This window comes from Schistocerca americana, chromosome 1 (assembly GCF_021461395.2).
Source record: "Schistocerca americana isolate TAMUIC-IGC-003095 chromosome 1, iqSchAmer2.1, whole genome shotgun sequence".
Lineage (NCBI taxonomy): Eukaryota > Metazoa > Arthropoda > Insecta > Orthoptera > Acrididae > Schistocerca > Schistocerca americana.
The window spans coordinates 1,158,606,212-1,158,627,606 of NC_060119.1; the positions used below are offsets into that span (position 1 = coordinate 1,158,606,212).

Genomic DNA, 21,395 nt, shown 5'->3' on the forward strand with positions numbered 1-21,395 from the left:
CGGTTCAGAAGGTGACTGGCACAGGCTCTAAGTCGCGCCCTAGTAATGGACACAAGTCTCACCGTTTAGGTAGAGACCTGCAGTTCTTTACTAGCGAAGTGCCAGTACAAGAGACTTGTACAAGAGTCGATCTCCCTTTCTGTGTGTTGCCTCCTCAGCTCGGTTCCGAAAGCACATTTCTTTTTTTTGACTTCCCCCAATTTCACATAAGCCAATCACGAGCTGGAGCTCGGCATTCTAAGCTCAGTGAATGGTCTTTGCACTGCAAACCGATTTGACCAATCAGAGACTTAAAGGTAATTGGCAGAAAACGGAAAAAAATTCAGCTTTATGGCCTCTTTCCCACATGTTTGCCGTGTCTTTTGCTGACACAATACAGGGTGGAAGCACAGCCCTCCATAAACAGCTTGTTATCTCCCGTGTTGCGTCCATTTCAAAGTTTGCAAAGAACAGCCATAAACTAGCAATGACAAAACATGTTTTGAAACAGAGTCTGCATGTCTGGGCGCCAGTTTTCCTGTCCCACGGACATTTGCAGAGCGTTTACATTTCTTTTGGCGGCTTGCTCGCTAACAAGGCCTACAATGCGCTGTCGGCGACCTTTTGGCGCTAGGCCGTATACCTGGACATCTGCTCCTGCCTGTGGCATCAAGCTTAATGTGTTTCTGCATAATACAACCGCGACATGGAGCCGTCTGGAAATGTCTCTTCATCGTTCTCCAGGAAAAAACGCGCTTTGTCGCCCCACCAAAGCCTTGCTTTTACTGCAGTCGTTTAAATCGGCACCCTGTTCCTTTGAATGCTGGTAAAGCTTACCGTATTTCTTTCCCTAGAGTGTGCAAACAAGACCATAAACTGTTGCCCACCATTTCATCACAATGTATGAAGATGGAGCAGTGAATAATCCACTGCTGGTGTCCAAACTAAGTTTTGTATTGATTGATTATTTTTTGTATGGTCACTCTTCTTTCGTTCAAGAAATTTAACAATTCATTTTTCCGCTTCTCATAATGGAGGTGTTATGTATCTGAAAGACTGCGTTCAATGATTTTTGGCTTGGCTCTGAGCGCTATGCGACTTAACTTCTGAGGCCATCAGTCGCCTAGAACTTAGAACTACTTAAACCTAACTAACCTAAGGACACCACACACATCCATGCCCTAGGCAAGATTCGAACCTGCGATTGTAGCGGTCGCTCAGTTCCAGACTGTAGTGCCTAGAACCGCACGGCCACTCTGGCCGGCAATGATTTTTGAATCACTTTCGTTTTCTGTAAGTGTAAAACAATGTTTCATACACAACTGCATTTTTGGGTACTGTTTGTAGTGATGCATTATTCTCACATTGTAAAACTGATAGTGTTTGTATTGATGTTCAATAATCACTTTCACTGGGTAAAAAGAGTGATTCTTTCCAGACAGTAAATAATATGAGTACTGAGTTTGGTTGTAGTCATTCCATTGGTTTAGGAGTAGATGTGGCACATACATATGTACATCCATTCTTATAATTTGTATGGTCTGTAAATTATTGACATGGTATATATGAGAGGGTTTCAAAAACCGGAATTATTTAGAAAATACTGCTCACTTTTATTCAAATACCATTACAGACCTTCAAAATAATCTCCCTCAGACACGATACAACGACTCTGGCGTTCAGTCCCTTTTTGATGGCCTGTTGCGTACGCCCGAAACTTGTTTGTTTAGCTCTCAACCACCCAGAAAATAACAACGCCAAAGCTCTTTTCTCACTGCAGGACACAGGTGGAAGTCACATGGCGCTAGGTCCAGTGAATAAGGTGGATGTGGCATCACCTCAATGCCTAATTCAGTGATTGTTTCTTGAGTCTCAATGGCAAGAGGAGCCAGTGTGTTATCCTGTTAAGAGATACATCCATTTCGAGCAATATGTGGTCTTTTTGTTGCACTTTTCCTCCTTAATGGCCTCCTCAATATCTCAGAATAGTAATTCGCAGTAACAGTACATTGCTCATTCACCCCATGATCGTATGCAATGCCTTGCTTATCGAAGAAGATGAGATGCATGACTTTTCCTGTACTTTGTTGACTTTTAGCCTTTTGGCTCTTGGACTTTAAGGAAGTTTGCTTTGGGCACTGTCCTATTTTTTTCTCTGGATTATTGTGATGAAACGAGGATTCGTCGCATGTGATGACTTTGTCCAAAAAATCTGGTTCTCGCTGAAGTATTCCCTTCCACTGTTGACACGCCATCACACGGTGAGCCTTCTGTTCGTCACTGATCACACAAGGCACCTACTTTGCTGCAACTTTTCTGTCCTTCGTACAATGTCTTCAGCTGATCCGTAAGACATATTCATAATTTCTGCAATCTCTGTTAACGATATATGACGGTCGTCCCACAACATGACATCAGTGGTGTAGACACTGGTTTCAGTCTTCGAAGTTGGGGGCCTTCCTGGACTTGGAACATCCGCAAGATCATTTTTACCCTCCCAAAATCGTTTATGCCATTCAAAAATTTGTATTTTCCCCGTGGCTTGCTCTTTGTAGGCTTGTCGCAACATTTCCAGTGTTTGTGATGGTGTTTCGTCAAGCAGAACGCAAAATCTAATAGACGCGCGCTGCTGCAACTTGAGATCCATATTGTGTACAGTAAACACGCACGTACGCTTTCCCTGCTTCCATCCAACTGTGTAGCGCCAGCCAACTGACGCGTGTGGTATTACGTCAGCCAAGGTCAGACCTTTTCTGTACTGCCAACACCAATCTCAAGCGCGGGCGCATTAAAATGCAAAAAAAGAAAAAAAAAAAGAAAAAAAATTCCGGTTATTTTTGACACCCCCTTCTACTGTTGTGTTGAACTGTCAAAGGAAAAACAAATAAAAATTAAGTACACAAGTAAAAATAAAGAAATATCAAGTTATGTGAAATTTTCTTGAAGGTATGGGTTTGTTTGCAGCATGATTCATCCAGAATAGATGTAAGTAAGTGTCAGAATGCTTCTAAGAGTCACTGTACTCACACTTTGCATATCGAAGTGGAGGACACTGGCGAGGTAGAGGGGCAGTGAGGAGATGTAGATATAGAAGGTCCAGTCGAAGATCACCATGATGGCGATGAGGGCCCACAGCGCCGGGGTGGTCAGCACGCTCTTCCACGGCACGGGCAGTCGCTTCTGCAACGTAACGACATGCACGGTGGAGAATGTCTCTTCCGTGAACATGAGAAACAGCTGCGGAGCAAGCTCGTCGCTTTCCTAAGGGTGGAGAGTTGCACATAGAATACAGGCATGCAAATTGTAGTATAAAAGCGCTGCAGTGTGAAATCGAAGATGAACGAGGACGTAACCTCCTGTGCATCTGCACACAAGCCCAGGAGATAGAACCGGTTCTAAAGAAACGCCCGTTTTACACATTTCTGGTCAAAATCGACTACTCAAAGTGCGTGCGCCTTGCGTGCCTGCGTGTAAATCAGCAACCAACCACGACGCGAGTGTAAATCGGCAACCTACCAAGAGTCGAGTACGTATATAGCGTCAATGATCTATGGATTGTGCCGAGTATGGAGTTCTAAATTTCCGAGTATGATGCCACGCTGCGCATGCGCAGAGAGACCCCATGTGGGAGCATCAGCTAACGTCTGAAATTATAACCTATTCTGGTCGAGTGAGTTACTCCCATTATAGCAACTAATTTTGTGCTTCCGTGTCTTCTTAATCTTTATTATGTTTTTTGTTTTGTTCTCGTAGCACATTGAAAAGTTACAGGATGTCCTGGCATTTTTTTCTACCAACGTCCTCCTACAAGAGAGACGAAATATCTGAAAGCAGAAAATATTTACGTTTTACAGAGAAAATGCAAAAATAAGAATGTAAACAGATAGCACTGTTTTAATGAAAATTATTTGAATGGGGAAGAAGTCAGAGTGCTGGACAAGAAAAATAATTTTCGGTTGTTATTTGGCGCACAACAAGAAAGCAACATACAAAGGATAAAGCAAAAAGCCATTATTTACTGCTTTCTACATACTGTCTGACGTGTTTGCAAGTACATGTTTTCTCGAGTGAATACATGCATATGTTCTGAAATGTTTGGATGACACTATTCCTATTCCTTCAGTTCTCAGGAGTGTAGAGAATTTTCCACACGACCGTTGACAAGAACTTCCGCTATGAATTCTGTGCTGGTGATCAATAAACTCTATTGTCATTGCTTGTTCCTACTTCTTGTTACTGTATTTCGATTTTTTCGTGCGCACGACAGTCTCTCACAACCTCGCTTTCACCAATCACAAGTCAAACTGCACAACAGACAGCTCTCACAACCACCCGCAATTTTGGCGCTGACGTAAAACGGAAATGGCCACTCGGAACAGACAAGACTCACAATCAGTACGGGAAGACAACGCCAGGGGCGCTGCAAGAGATGAACTTGTCTCAACTAGTTAACTGAGACGATAAAGTCGATCGTGTAGAAGGATTATAACAGATTCGTCGCGGCTGTAGCTGAAGCGACAGAAGACGTCACAATAAGAAGAGATAGAAACGGCAATCAGTTTTCTCGAGGAGTAACGGTAGCTCATGCTTTGAGAAGAAGTCCCTCGTGCTCAGTGTTTTATAGTGCTTCATACTCTCTCTGTTAGTGCCCGACCATCAGTGTTTGTCCAGGGTGAGCACAAAGTCTTGCCATGATTATAAAAAATTATTACAGAATAACGGTTTGACATAATAATTTACATTTGATGCCGTTACATAGGTTAGTGTTACCACTTACGGCCGCGCGTGATTAGCCGAGCGGTCTTAGGCGCTGCAGTCATGGACTGTGCGGCTGATCCCGGCGGAGGTTCGAGTCCTCCCTCGGGCATGGGTGTATGTGTTTGCCCTTAGGATAATTTAGGTTAAGTAGTGTGTAAGCGTAGGGACTGATGACCTTAGCAGTTAAGTCCCATAAGATTTCACACACATTTGAACATTTTTAAGACCACTTACGTTAGTAAACCTCAACGTGTGCTCCCTTGGTAGCTCGGAGAAGGTCGAGGCGGTATTTAAGTTCCCGCCTTGTGTTTCGTAATATGTGTTTTGTCACAGTACCCACAGCAGCTTGTATCCTAGCCACCAGTTCGTCGACGTCAGCAACTGGTGTGACGAAGACTCTGCCCTTGATATAGCCCCAGAAAAAAAAGTCAAGGGGCGTAATGTCTGAAGAGTGGGGTGGCCAGGGTGTTGGTGCGTTCCTTCCAATCCACCGATCCGGAAATGTTTAAATGTTTCATCCATCAAATCATGCACTATCAAAGCCCAGTGTGTGTGTGTGTGTGTGTGTGTGTGTGTGTGTGTGTGTGTGTGTGTGTGGGGGGGGGGGGGGGGGGGGTCCATCTTGCTGGAAAATTATCCATGGTTGATATTCTTCTAACTGTGGGGCAATGCTAGCGGTAATGGATTTTTCCGCGAAGAAAACCGGTCCAAAAATTTGTTATGCATGAGGCCGCACCAAACATTCACTTTTTCGCTGTCTCGCTGTAACTGTACAGTGGCATGTGGAGAATCTGAACCCCATATACGAACATTATGCCTATTTACCATTCCACTGACATGAAAGGTGGATTCATCGGTAAAGCATATGCGATTTAAGTAATCGTTAGCGCCATCAATCCTATTGAGAATCTCAGTTGCCAATTCAGCACGTGTCAGCAAATCATTCGGTTGCAAAGGACAGCACAATTTGCACTTTGTAAGCATGCAATCTAAGCCTTTCATGGAGAATCTTCACCACACTGCTTGTGGCATTTGAAGTTCACGTGATGCTTGACGAGTTGATTTAGACGGACTCCGTTGAAAGGATTGCTGAACTCGATCAACAGTTGCATGAGTCACACGAGGCTGCCACTTTAAGGACGATCTTCAACGCTGCCTGTTTCGCTAAACTTTGCATACCATCGCTTTACTGATTTACCGTCAGGAGGACTGCGTCCATAAGAAGCCCAAAATTTACGCTGAACACTGATAGGCGATTTCGTTTCGTGAAACCAAAGCACAATCGCGCTTTCTCCTGCTTCGACGCCATTTCGCCAGCAACTAACGTGACCTAACAGACCGTGTTGTGGAGCACTAGCGCCATCTATTGGTCACAACAACTACTAACACTAACCTAAGTAACGGCATCAAATGTAACGTATTTTGTCAAACGGTTATTCTGTTATAAATTTTTGTAATCAGGGCAAGACTTTGTGCTCGCCCTGTACATCGAAGTGCTGGATGCCGGTATCTCTCAGCTTGCAAATGTTTGAAGAATGTTGTAGCAAACTTCCTGAAGCTACTGACTGAATAATACTTTTGCTATTGGTTTCATCAGCCTGATCATCAGACGGACACTTTAAATTCATTTTAGCGCAATACTGGCACTGACCGAGCAAAAATCAGTCATCATTCACGGAATCACAGTTACTGTAAATAAGCGCTTTCCCAAACATTTTCTGAAAAATTAATGCAGAGGATATGAAACAGTCCTGGCAGATTAAAGCTATGTGCGAGACCGGAACACAGTCTCTTTTTTCTTTTCCTTTATTTCATTTCGTTCGTTGTTTTTTGACACCCGTTAAAGTTCATCGTTGATCTATTCACTCAGTTTTTTTTATTACAGATGGCAGCTAACCCTCTGACCGAACACGCTGAGCTAAGGCGTCAGTGATCCGGGGACCTACACCTTTCGCGGGCAAGTGCTATATCGACAGAGCTACCCAAGCACGACTCATAAACCGCACTCAAAGCTTCACTTCCCAGCTTTCGTCATAAGCGAGTACGTCCAGAATCACTATGCAGACTGAATCCGATCTCATCCTAGAACGCGACCCAACTCCTAATTGGTCCAAGCCATAAGTTCTTGACATCATCACAGATCTTTGAACACGCTACATTCACCAGTCAACATTACTATGCCACTGTACTGCTTCCTCATGTGCCTCTTTCCAGTTGTGCATTCAGCTCTGACTTCATTTTTTGTGGGCGAGAAGTGTGGCAGAAACGCTACAGCGGGCTGCTAGATTTATTACCAGTAGGTTTGATTGACACGAAAGAATTACGGATATGCTTTGAGAACTCAAATACCAACCGCTGGAAGTAAAAAAGCACTCCGTCATCAGGCCACAAGTGGCCCATCGGGACCATCCGACCGCCGTGTCATCCTCAGATGAGGATGCGGATAGGAGGGGCGTGTGGTCAGCACACCGCTCTCCCGGTCGTTACGATGGTTTTCTTTGACCGGAGCCGCTACTATTCGGTCGAGTAGCTCCTCAATTGGCATCACGGGGCTGAGTGCACCCCGAAAAACGGCAACAGCACGTGGCGGTCCGGATGGTCACCCATCCAAGTGCCGGCCACGCCCAACAGCGCGTAACTTCGGTGATCTGACGGGAACCGGTGGATCTACTGCGGCAAGGCCGTTGCCGCTGGAAGTAAGACGACGTTCCTTTTGGGGAACGCTACTGAGAAAATTTAAAGAACCGTCATTTGAAGCTAACTGCAGTACCATCAATCTGCTGCGACTCGCGGTTCGCCTAACGACCACGAAAATCAGGTAACAGAAATTACGATCAGTACGGAGTCGCATAGATATCCGTTTTTCCACTCGCTCTGTTTGCGAGTAGAACAGGAAAGGGAATCTCTAATAGTGGTACAACGTACCCTCCGCCGCTCGCGGTATGATAGCTTGCAGAGTAGGTACGTAGATGTAGATGTATTTGCCCTTTTCTGCCCATGCCATGTTCCTAATCCATTAGAGATGAAAACATTTCTATACGACTTTCTTGCGTTCACAACGCCAGATTTGCACCTGGTGGCCAAAACTGGAACTAATCTTTTTCCAGTGTAAACCGGTTCCGCATTAACGCGTTTGTATATCTAGCATGTTTCGCTGATAAATGATAATTACTGCCCACACAGGGCCTCTGTGAGTACTTGCACTTCAGTTGTAGCCGGCTGCAGTGACCGAGCTACAGTCCGGAACCGCACTGCTGCTACGGTCCCAGGTTCGATTCCTGCCTCGGGCATGCATGTGTGTGATGTCCTTAGGTTAGTTAGGTTTAAGTAGTTCTAAGACTAGGGGACTGATTGTGACGCTACAACGCAGTCCTTACTATGATTTTTTTCGCTTACTTAACACATGAAACTGTTTGTATACGATGTATTGTCTAGTGTAGATATGTATTGTAAATACTATGTTTAAATTATGTAATATTGAACACTGGCAAGTCAGGGCATATTTAGTTAACATTGAAGTCAGAGAGATTGTTTTGTCGCGCCTCTGGGCGCGGGAGCACGCCAGCGGGTAGTAGTAGCAGTGACGCTGTGCTCGGAGTCGAGTGCTGCTATTCATAGCTGTGTTACATCTAACGGATAGTTTGTGGATATAAGTACGACGGGAAAGTAACGGTCGGCAAATCTGGAAGCATGGCCGGGCAAGTTATTATGAATTAATGGGCATAGTGCTGAAGAAACGAGGACTTAAATGTGAAGCGCACTGTGGGCCCGAGTCGTAACAGCAAAAGCCCGCTGCCACATTGTGTCGCCGCCGTGGTCTTCCGTCGATACACCGACAACGAGGGAAGTAAGATCTACGTAATTTTCGTACGATAAAATTGTAGAAGGCTTGCCAGTGGCTGTGCTTTTCTCTGAAGTTGAACAATTAATAACAAGCACTTTATAATCGAAGTGTTGCAGTTACATTCCGCACGACAATAACGCCGAGTAGGTTCCTTCCGATCCTTACCTAATTGAACCGAGTGTGTAACGCTGTTATCAAGAGAAAATATGTTAATTATTAAATTATTTGCATAGACGGTGAAGAGTAAATTTCAGACTGGTTATCGTAGTTAATTGTTGCACTTCATAAGCTTACGCCAACCGTAGTAACTTAATAATAGACTGAAGTAATAAATTTGATTATTAAGATTTACTTCAATGCATATTCAGCTGAAGTTAGTTCAAGGAAACTATAAAGCTTATTCCACATGACAGTCCCCCAGTTAATGAATTATTATCATTCAAAACATAGTTAATCAATTATTGTCAATATATTTCATTATCAGTAGATTAAACTGTGCAAAGTACCTAATTTTAAAGACAGAATGACAGTCTATTATTCAAAATCTGTGTTGTCAGCCTTGCACTTAGCTGACAAATTATGAACAAAATAATTATCAAAATACTTATTGAAAGTTAACCATTAATGTTTAAGTGTAGTTAGATTGTTATGACATTGTTTTATATGACTACTGAGCCTGACACAGCACTTACGTAATAGTTCCCGTTCCACCTGCTACGCTACAAACAGGTAAACTTTACTTTTGACTCAATTATTCACGTACTTAACAGTACTGTCGCTCATCAGTTGAGCTGGCGACCGATTTTTTAATTGCTTTTACAGCTTAATCATTTCTTTCGGCAAAATTTCCACTGGCAAAATTTATTTCCCAATTATTTCCATTATTTCATTTACCGATCGTTATTGAATGAAATTACTCATTCAATGATGATCAAGTTATAACGTCTCCTGTTTCCCGCGGAATAACCATTATTTACTTCGGATTCGGATGCCTTATCCCGACGCGGGTCAAAATTCATAACTCACGGTCATTGTCAACTAGTAATTTCGCAAATCCCGGGAAGCGGGGGGGGGGTTATATGATGACCTCAGATGTTAAGTCCCATAGTGCTTAACGCCATTTGAAACATTTTGTAACCACGCGGTAGCATTAACTAATAAGCGAAGAGAAGTAGATGCAGCTAGCGTGCTTTTGCGATTAATGTCGCTGCAGCCGGCGTTACCTTGTTGATGGGCAGGATGTAGGCCTCGATGTAGCAGCGCTCGGCAGGGTCGATGCTTGGATGCTTGGCCGGCGAGTCGGCGACCAGCAGGAACCAGGGGATGCACCAGAGCAGGCCGACGGCGCCAAAGGAATAGAAGGCGAGCGGCCAGCCGCCGGCCATCTCGCACATGGCACCCGTCAGCGCCATCGACGCGATGACGCCGACGTACATCCCTGCCGGCGAACGCAACCAGTAAGAGGTACTCTGACAGGGCGCCCACACGTAACAGTACAGGCTACTCTACACTGAAACGCCAAAGAAACTGGTATAGACATGCATATTCAAATACAGAGATATGTAAACAGGCAGAACACGGCGCTGCGGTCGGGAACGCCTATACAACACAACAACTTGAAAGGTCTCTGTTGGATTCCTTTCATGTTAATTTTTTAAAACTGTTGTCATTTACGGCATACATTCCACTTCTAAATTTACTGTGGTGTTTCTGACTATCTGGGAGGAGACTGAGCAGTGGAACGTGTTACTTTTACACATAATCAAGAACGATCTGTCACACTACTACACTTTAAAACACAGTTTGTATGTCATTCATGTCACACAGTCTCATACGGAACCTACATCCGCTTTCTTTTATATACTGTATAAGATAAGATACTGTCCTCCCCCTTCCCTTCTGTCTGATAGGATGTCTACATCTACATTTACATCTATATCTACATTTATACTCCGCAAGCCACCCAACGGTGTGTGGCGGAGGGCACTTTACGTGCCACTGTCATTACCTCCCTTTTCTCTTCCAGTCGCGTATGGTTCGCGGGACGAACGACTGTCTGAAAGCCTCCGTGCGCGCTCGAATCTCTCTAATTTTACATTCGTGATCTCCTCGGGAGGTATAAGTAGGGGGAAGCAATATATTCGATACCTCATCCAGAAACGAACCCTCTCGAAACCTGGCGAGCAAGCTACACCGCGATGCAGAGCGCCTCTCTTGCAGAGTCTGCCACTTGAGTTTGCTAAACATCTCCGTAACGCTATCACGGTTACCAAATAACCCTGTGACGAAACGCGCCGCTCTTCTTTGGATCTCCTCTATCTCTTCTGTCAACCCGATGTGGTACGGATCCCACACTGATGAGCAATACTCAAGTATAGGTCGAACGAGTGTTTTGTAAGCCACCTCCTTTGTTGATGGACTACATTTTCTAAGGACTCTCCCAATGAATCTCAACCTGGTACCCGCCTTACCAACAATTAATTTTATATGATCATTCCACTTCAAATCGTTCTGCACGCATACTCCCAGATATTTTACAGAAGTAACTGCTACCAGTGTTTGTTCCGCTATCATGTAATCATACAATAAAGGATCCTTCTTTCTATATATTCGCAATACATTACATTTGTCTATGTTAAGGGTCAGTTGCCACTCCCTGCACCAAGTGCCAATCCGCTGCAGATCTTCCTGCATTTCGCTACAATTTTCTAATGCTGCAACTTCTCTGTATACTACAGCATCATCCGCGAAAAGCCGCATGGAACTTCCGACACTATCTACCAGGTCATTTATATATATTGTGAAAAGTAATGGTCCCATAACACTCCCCTGTGGCACGCCAGGGGTTACTTTAACGTCTGTAGACGTCTCTCCATTGATAACAACATGCTGTGTTCTGTTTGCTAAAAATTCTTCAATCCAGCCACACAGCTGGTCTGATATTCCGTAGGCTCTTACTTTGTTTATCAGGCGATAGTGCGGAACTGTATCGAACGCCTTCCAGAAGTCAAGGAAAATAGCATCTACCTGGGAGCCTGTATCTAATATTTTCTGGGTCTCATGATCAAATAAAGCGAGTTGGGTCTCACACGATCGCTGTTTCCGGAATCCATGTTGATTCCTACAGAGTAGATTCTGGGTTTCCAAAAACGACATGATACTCGAGCAAAAAACATGTTCTAAAATTCTACAACAGATCGATGTCAGAGATATAGGTCTAGTTTTGCGCATTTGCTCGACGACCCTTCCTGAAGACTGGGCCTACCTGTGCTCTTTTCCAATCATTTGGTACCTTCCGCTCCTCTAGAGACTTGCAGTACACGGCTGTTAGAAGGGGGGCAAGTTCTTTCGCATACTCTGTGTAGAATCGAATTGATATTCCGTCAGGTCCAGTGGACTTTCCTCTGTTGAGTGATTCCAGTTGCTGATGAATGAGCAAATGTATTTCTAGTTGCATGCTTGATGGTAGCAGACAAGCCTGTCTGCTAGAGAACAGTAGGACCAATGTCGGAACAGGTAGCTACGCTTTCTAAAAGCAAAGAGGTTTCTGTTCTTAGTATGGTCCTGTCCGTCTCTTGTCATGTTGGTATAGGAAGCTGCCTCTCTGGTCACTTCCGTTTTGTATCTGGAAGCACCCTTGGTAGGGGCCCACGGCAGTCGGTCGGCGGCGAGCGTCTGAAGTGGTAAGATCTCCGGGTAAGCGCGTGTCTGCTACGTCCAGAGGACAATGGATTTCTTAAGTTCAGCCTAACTGAACATTTAATCACCTTTATTTCAGGTTTAGATCTAAAATATCTTATGTTATCTTAAATTGCAACGCAGTGTAGTTCGAGTGTGAAGTTCAGAATATCTTCCAGTAGTTGCTTTGTCACTACTTTGTGAGTAAAGTGGAACCACGTGTTGAGGATCCGTAACTCTAAGATCATCAATCTTAAATGCGAGTGTGTGTGAGATTATAACGTCTCGTCTTGACAATATTTTCCAATATAGCAACTTTTCTTTATGTTCAACCCACGTGGGGTGTACTTTGTGAGACCAGTACCACGTGCTTATACAATTGTTTGACCCATCAGGTTAATAGTAAGACAATAGTAACCAGTTCGAGGTTTTTCTTTTGTAAATTGCGTTTCGATGTAATTTATTTTAATTATCAAAATTATTGTGGAGTTACGCTCTTTGTGTAAACCAAGTTGACCACGTGTAGCATGTGGTGTAGTCATCAAAGTAGCCCTCAGCTATTCTTTTTGCGAAGATTTCACAGAGAGTTAGTATGAATTTAGTATACCAGTGTGTGGTAATTTCATGACGGACAGGATTGCGCTACGTACGTAACTTCTCTGGGTGAAAATTGAATCGGTTAGTTGTGGTTAATTTCCTCTTGCATATGTTTCAACGTTCTTCGTGGGTTATTTTATGAATGCAGTGTTGTATGCAGTCTTCCAATCTTGGTCCAAATTTGATGTGTTCCGTAAGATTACAAACTCACATTTTCACAATCCTAAATAAGGCACCAGTTTAGTTATGAATCAAGTTTAATATGCTGAAATTTTAACGGAACAATGATCAATGTTAAAATAAAATCCAAATATAAACTGATTTATTTCTTTTTATTTAAATTCTCTTATATATATATATATATATATATATATATATATATATATATATATCTCAACGGTTGTCGTAAGATGACTATTAAAAGATTATAATTAATGTTAGTCTGGTTGGGAATTTGGTAAGCTAGACTGGATACCTGGTGAAACAGTTGCTCATTAATGCAAGCTTAACTTCCCTAGATAGCTCATAGCTTGTAACACGCTTTTATTGTCTTGAATATCAGCACCGCTTTCAGAACAAATTAATGCATCAACATTAAAAACTGTCTGGCACAATTGTTAAATCGATACTGCTGTTACAATGGCAGGTTTTCAAGGTTTAAGTGAGTTTGGACGTGGTGCTATAGTCGGCGCACGGGCGATGGGACACAGCAGCTCCGAGGTAGCGATGAAGTGGGAATTTTTCCGTTCGGACATTTCACGAGGGTACGGTGAATATCAGGAATCCTGTAAAACTTCAAATCTCCGACATCGCTGCGGCCGGAAAAAGATCCTGCAAGAATGGGACCAACGACGACTAAAGAGGATCGTTCCCGCAAATTGCTGCAGATTCCAATGCAGGGCCGTCAGCAAGTGTCAGCGTATGAACCATTCAACGAAACATCACGGATATGAGGTTTTGGAGCCGAAGGTCAACTCGTGTACTCTTGATGACTGCAAGACACAAAGCTTTATGCCTCAACTGGGCCCATCAACACTGAAATTGGACTGTCGATGACAGGAAACATCTTGCCTGGTCGGAAGAGTCTCGTTTCAAATTGTATCAAGCGGATGAACGTGTAAGGGTATGGAGACAACCTCATGAATCCTCATGAATACGTGTCAGCAGGACTCAGTTCAAACTGGTAGAGGTTCTGTAACTGTGGGGCGTGAGCAGTTGGAGTAATACGGGACCCCCATGAGACGTCTAGATACGACTCTGACTGGTCAAACACGCGCTAGCATCCTGTCTGATCACCTGCATCCATTCGTGTGCACTGCGTATTCCGACGGACTAGAGCAATTCCAGCAGGACAATGCGACACCCCACACGTCCAGAATTGTTACAGAGTGACTCCAGGAACACTCTTATGAGTTTAAACACTTCCGATGCCCACCAAACTCCTCAGATATGAACATTATTGAGCGTATCTGGGATGCCTTGCAAAGTGCTGTTCAAAAGAGATCACCGATTTATGGACAGCACTGCAGGATTCATGGTGTCAATTCCCTCCAGTACTACTTCAGACATTAGTCGAGTCCATGCGATGTCGTGTTGCGGCACTTGTACGTCCTCGCGGGATGCTACACAATACCAGGTGTACCAGTTTCTTTGGCTCTTCGGTGTATATTACGAAAGTGCTAGAACGAGCTCACGGGCACAGGAGCTAATGGTCACGTTGTAGGTTGCCTATCTAACAAGAAAAATTTGATTTTCTATATTTTATACAATTATTAACCGAACTCAAAGATTTAAAATGTGTAATGGAACTGAACAATAGCTCATCTTTTGCCACTTACTGTACTTGTCGATATAGTTAAGAAAAGGATTACCAAAAACACTTTATAAATATTCTAAAAAACAAGAAAAACGAAAAAACAATCGACGCACCACGAAGAAATTAATGTAAATCTACAGACAAACACATGATTACAATATCAGAAAAACTGAGGAAGTCAGTAACGTGTTGACCTACCACTGGCCCCTTATACAACCGGTCATTCAGGTTGGTACGCAGTGATGTAAAGTTGTTGGATGGCCTGAGAAATGTAGTGCCAAATTCTGTCAAACTGATGCATTAGATCGTCAAAATACCGAGCTGGTTGGAAGGCCCTGCCCATAATGCTCAAAACATCCTCAACTGGGGAGACATTTGGCGACGTTGCTTGCCAAGGCAAGGTTTGGCAAGCGGAATGTAAGCCTAGGATGGGTTGCCATGAAGGGCAACAAAATGGGGCGTAGAAAATCGTCGAGGTACCGCCGTGCTGTAAGGATGTCGCGAATGACAACGGAAGGGGGCCTGCTGCGAATAGAAATTGCAGTCCATACCATCACTCCTGGTTGTTGAGCCGTATGGTGGGTGGCAGTCATGTTGGCATCCAACCACTGTCCGGAGCGTCTTCCGACAGGTCTTCTTTGGTCGAAGACAATTCTACTCCAGTCAATGACAGTACACACCGAAGACTTCTCTGGAGACGCCCAGGTCAGCGGTATGATACTAATGTGACTGTCGCCCACCATTTCTTTTCGTAGCAGGACCGCTTTGGATGTCATCCGCGGCAACCTTACAGCACAGCGGTACCTCGGCCATTTCCTACGCTCTGGCTTGTTGTCCCTCATGGCAAACCACCTTGGGCTTACATTTCAGCAAGATAATTACCCCTGCACACGGTGAGAGTTTCTGCTGATTATCTTCGTCTTTACCAGAGCCTATCTTGGCAAGCAAGGCCGATGGATCTGTCCCCAGTTGAAAACGTGTGGAGCATTATGGGCGTGGCTTTCCAACAAGCTCCGGATTTTGATGATCTAACGTGACAATGGTACAGATTTTTCCACCAACTCAGGCAGTCAGTGAAAGCTGAATAACTATTGTATAAGAGCCAGAGATGGATCAAAGCGTTATTCATCTGCTCAGTTTGAGAAACTTTTTTTCTCTTGAATAAATCATACAGTTTTCCTGAAATTATAATTATTTCTTTCTCTGTACATGTGCGTCACATCTAACGATTTCCGTCCAATTCGGATAATTCCTTCGTGGTGTGTCGTCTTTTTGTCATGTCTTACATTGTATACTATACAATACAAACATATTCAAAATTTTTATTATGTTACATTTCGTATATTTTAAGTAACATGAGTAATATGGCTTTTATAATTTTTCAAATAAATTAAGTACTTTTCATATACTGAATTTATTTCGAAATTTTTTTGTATAACGTTATTTCTGTTTGAAATTATCAACACTAAAAATTGTGAATTATGAACTTTCACAATAACTTACCGAAAGATTGTTAATAAGATAGCCATTTGTCATGTAAAATATTTTCTTAAATACCTAAACTCTCTTTGATCTTCTTGGTTAATTGTTGTAAGTCGTTGCTGGTAGGAGTGAGACGTAATTTTTGCCGTACACTGCCAAGTATTTCAGTTCTGATTTTATGATTTTTGTTCTTGGAAGCTAATTCAAATGATTCTGTATGATCAAAACTGCGAGTGTAATTTCGCGCTGTGGTATTCTTTTACTTGGATAAACTTAATTTAAAGAGAAGGCATAATATTTGATTTGTGAAACCGTTGTGACTATTTATAATGAAGAAGTTCCGAGTTTGAAGACAACCTGGAAAGATTAAGAGTTACTGTACGTGAAGTGAAGGCAGTAAATCAGCAGATAAATGTATTTTAACCAGGCGATGTTCGTGACTGGATGGTACTACCCAGACGTAACTTATTCTTTCAGCGAGCCACGTTTTTCCTCGAGGACCGACAGGAAACAGATGAAGAGTTGAATTTTTATTGTGTGACCTTGTTTCTCATTCATTTTGGCTGCACTACACTGGCGTTGTCTCTGCTACAATGGAGTATTTCATTTTAAACAACAGCTAAAGTGATTTTTAAAGTTCATAAATTTAATTGTTTCTTATTTATGGATTCTTCCAGTACTTCTTGGTAGAAAAATTCCATATTCAAGGTTGAATAACAACTACAATGTTTTTGTTCTACTGATTATTGTTTCTTTCAGACTACTTCCAGCTTATTAGGCCGTCATCAGGAAACGACTGACTAGCGTCTGAGAGGAAGACTAGTTCTTACGTAACTAAACATTTAAGAAGAGATTCAATCATTTGCATAGAGTGTTTTCATCAAACTTCTTTCTTACTGTTTACATTATGCATTATACCAAGGTCAAATGTCAACAGGCCAATGCTCGTCCACACGTGGGGTGCGTCTCTCTATGGACAGTATGCGATGTGTTGAGGTTTTCCGGTGGTGTGCAAAAGTCCTAAGTCTGTCCCCGATAGAACACTTGTGGCATCAGTTCCGACGTTAACGTCGTCCCAGCGCCAATATACAGAATGTCAAGGACGAATTACAACAGCTGTGGGCCAGCTGGCCTCAGGAAAGATACAGTGGCTTTATAACGCCGTTCCTAACCGAATCAGTGCATGGATCCATGCCAACAGCGGGTGCAATGTCGTACTGATAAGTGGACTCTCACTGCCAAGTCCTTTGTAATTTTGATTCGATTTTGTAATCACTCAAATGACACCACATACGTTAAACCAGTGAAATGTCATTTCGTTTCCTCTTCCTGTTCGGAATAGTTCACTTCTTTTTGTCAGCCAGTGTATCTAAAATTCGTCGTGCGATTGTGCCCTCATGTTTGTCTGCGTTCCATTGGTTGAAAGCTAGGAAAGCTAGGATTTGAAATTGATAAATTGCAAATAGTATTGAGCTATAGGTATGGGGTGGCGCCAGTTCTAAGTCAAGCAAGCTTACAATTGCACTACCTAGGTAAGGAACAATGATCCCGAAGATAACGATATTTTATTAGGCGGTTCGCATAGCAGAACATTTGTAACATAGTAATATGTGACGGAGTTGCGCAATCTCACAGAGAAGTGGCAAGAGTTTTATGAAATACTTTTATCAGGAATCCTTTAGAGAAGAGGGAGCGAAGTATTTTGTTGCTTTAGTACCAAAGTGCTCGGGTGATTTCGCGACTGTACTGATGTACAGATTGAATAACGGTGACGTCAACAGACCAAATTTGCTGAAAGAAGTTATTTTATTTAAATCATGATCGAATTTGAGCATATCTTCCTATTCTCAGGTGTTTCACATACATTGTGCACACTCTGGTTGCAGTGCGCTGTAGAGTAATCCGCTAATAGGAACGGTTTTGATGTGATACAGTAATATTATTACTACAACAACCATAATGGCGAAAAAACTTGTCAGGTAGACTGCTGGTTTCCCGTATAGGTGGCATATATACGGCATGTGCTGGAATGTCCGGAATCGTTTATAACTTAAATACATTATTCTAGTAAAGACACTGAAGAGCCAAAGAAACTGGTACACCTGCCTAATATCATGTAGGACCCCTGCAAGCACGCGGATATGCCAGAATACGTCGTGGCATGGACTAGACTAATGTCTGGAGTAGCGCTGGAGGGAATTGACACCGTGAATCCTGCAGAGCTGTCCAAACAATCCGTAAGAGTACGAGGCGCTGGAGATCTCTTTTGAACAGCACGTTGCAAGACATCTCATATAAGGCCAATAATGTTCGTATCTGGGGAGTTTGGTGACCAGCGGAAGTCTTTAAGCTGACAAGAGTGTTCCTGCAGCCACTCTGTAGCAATTGTGGACCTGTGGGGTGTCGCATTGTCCTGCTGGAATTGTCAAAGTCCGTCGGAATGTACAATGGACATGAACGGACGCAGGTGATCAGAGAGGATACTTACGTACGTGTCACCTGTCAGAGTCGTATCTAGACATTGTCAGAGTCGTATCTAGACGTATCAGGTGCCCCATATCACTGAAGCTGGACACGCCCCACACCATTACAGACCCTCCACCAGCTTGAAAAGTCCCTTGCTGACATGCAGGGTCCACGGACTCATACGTTGTCTACCAGTACACGTCCATCCGCTCGATACAATTTGAAACGAGACTCGTCCGACAGGCAACAAGTTTCTAGCGATCAACAATCCAATGTTGGTGTTGACGGACCCGGGCGAGGCGTAAATCTTCGTGTAGTGCAGTTATCAAGGGTACACGAATGGGCCTTTGGCTTGGAAATCCCATATCGATGATGTTTCGTTGAATGGTTCCCACGCTGACACTTACTGACAGCCCAGCACTGAAATCTGAAGCAATTTGCGGAAGGGCTGCACTTCTGTCTCGCTGGACGATTCTCTTTAGTCGTTGGTCCCATTCTTGCAGGATCTTTTTCCGGCCACAGCGATGTCGGAGATTTGATGCTTTACCGGATTCCTGATATTCACGATACACTCGTGAAATGACTGTACGGGAAAATCCCCACTTCATCGCTACCTCGGAGATGGGAGTGCCATCGCTCGTGTGCCGACTAGAGCCCCATGCTCGAACTCCCTTAAATCCTGACAACCTGCCACTGTAACAGCAGTATCCGATCTAACAATTGCGCCAGATACCTGTTGTCTTATGCAGGGGTTGCCGACCACAGCGCCATATTCTGCCTATTTATACCGGGTGATCAAAAAGTAAGTATAAATTTGAAAACTTAATACACCACGGAATAATGTAGATAGAGAGGTAAAAATTGACACACATGCTTGGAATGACATGGGGTTTTAATAGAACAAAAAAAAAACAAAGTATTGCTAGACTCGTGAAAGATCTTTTGCGCGCGTCGTTTGGTGATGATCGTGTGCTCAACCGCCACTTTCGTCAAGCTTGGCCTCCCAGGTCCCCAGACCTCAGTCCGTGCGATTATTGGCTTTGGGGTTACCTGAAGTCGCAAGTGCATCGTGATCGACCGACATCTCTAGGGATGCTGAAAGACAACATCCGACGCCAATGCCTCACCATAACTCCGGACATGCTTTACAGTGCTGTTCACAACATTATTCCTCGACTACAGCTATTGTTGAGGAATGATTGTGGACTTATTGAGCATTTCCTGTAAAGAACATCATCTTTGCTTTGTCTGACAATGTTAGGCTAATTATTGCTATTCTGATCAGATGAAGCGCCATCTTTTGGACATTTTTTGAACTTTTGTATTTTTTTTGGATCTAATAAAACCCCATGTCATTCCAAGCATGTGTGTCAATTTGTACCTCTCTATCTACATTATTGGGTGATTTATTCAGTTTTCAAATTTATACTGAATTTTTGATCACCCAGTATATCTCTGTATTTGAATACGCATGCTTATACCAGTTTCTTTGGCGCTTCAGTGTACATTATTCTAATTAAACAAGATTTTGCTGTTTGTTTTACATTAAGTTCTTATATTTAATAATGTATAATTATTAATGTCAGTAGACATATTTCAGTATAAGATGTAACAGATCATTTTTAAATCGACCACATGGATACATCAGGACACAACCCAGATAAATGTTTTGCTAATGACATATTTCGCATGACTATTACGACGCCTAATTATTCTTAATCTACTGAAAAAAGTTTTTCTTCCGTTACATATCTAAACGGACAGGTAAGTGTTACGTGTTAGATCAAAGTCCTATTGATATCAGGTCAGTTAGAATCTACAAAGAAAGGAGGCACAAATGGGCTACAGTCCTCTCGGCGGAATCGTCTTTATGCTGACTCTAAGCGTTTTAGCGAAAGAACAGTCGAGATGTATGGATTGCGTCTGCTTCCGACTGCTAGACAAGTGTCGTAACGATTGCGCCACGTCGTTCAGCGACTGCTGTTGTGTCAGGCAGCTGAGCGAGATAGACATCTGATATGCGTGCCAGGTTAATGACCAATTATGTGGTCCAGCATCCAGCCGAAGTGTTTTCAGGCGCTTGGCCACAGGTTCGAATCCTGCCTCGGGCATGGATGTGTGTGATGTCCTTAGGTTAGTTAGGTTTAATTAGTTCTAAGTTCTAGGCGACTGATGACCTGAGAAGCTAAGTCGCATAGTGCTCAGAGCCATTTGAACCATTTTTTCAGGCGCTTACGAAACCCATTTAGGTCTCGAACGTCATTTCCTCCTCAGATACACGTTGCACAATCAACTTAAGGCGTAAATATACCAAACATTGATTTCTTGGTTGTTGAGTAGCAACAGACATAGTGTGTAGAAGGATTTCGTCACTTCAATTTGATGTTCCTGGCAAAAGAGAATATTACAGTGTACTGAGAGAGGGTACTACCTGGGTACAACTATTTTACGATGCTACACTAAAAAGCCGAAGAAACTGGTTTAGGCATGCGTATTTAAATATAGAGGTATGGAAACAGGCAGAATTCGGCGCTGGGGTCGGCTACGCCTATATAAGACAACAAGTGTATGACGTATCGGTTACTACTGTTACAGTGGTGGGTTAATAAGATTTAAATGATGATCAAAATATCCACGGGTATGCTGCCGGTCTATAGTGTCCAACGGGCACAATATTTCGGCGATCAAACATGTCGCCATCATCAGGTGAACTGACGGACTGAGCTCCTGTGAACGTGCCGGCACGGAGATCCGTACGCTATGGCTGCTCAGAGG

At 43.2% G+C, this 21,395-nt stretch overlaps 1 protein-coding gene and 1 pseudogene across 1 annotated transcript in view; both read right to left on the bottom strand.

Moving 5' to 3' along the window:
- LOC124597680 (sialin-like) overlaps positions 1–21,395 on the bottom strand; it is a 93,083-nt gene that overhangs the window by 37,255 nt on the left and 34,433 nt on the right. Inside the window, exons 3-4 of the mRNA XM_047135953.1 lie at positions 9,805–10,019; positions 3,007–3,240 (exon numbers count right to left, since the gene is read on the bottom strand). Coding sequence (XP_046991909.1) covers positions 3,007–3,240; positions 9,805–10,019 — 449 coding nt within the window. The remainder of the gene's footprint in view (positions 1–3,006; positions 3,241–9,804; positions 10,020–21,395) is intronic.
- On the bottom strand, positions 7,309–7,426 carry LOC124552305 (annotated as a pseudogene).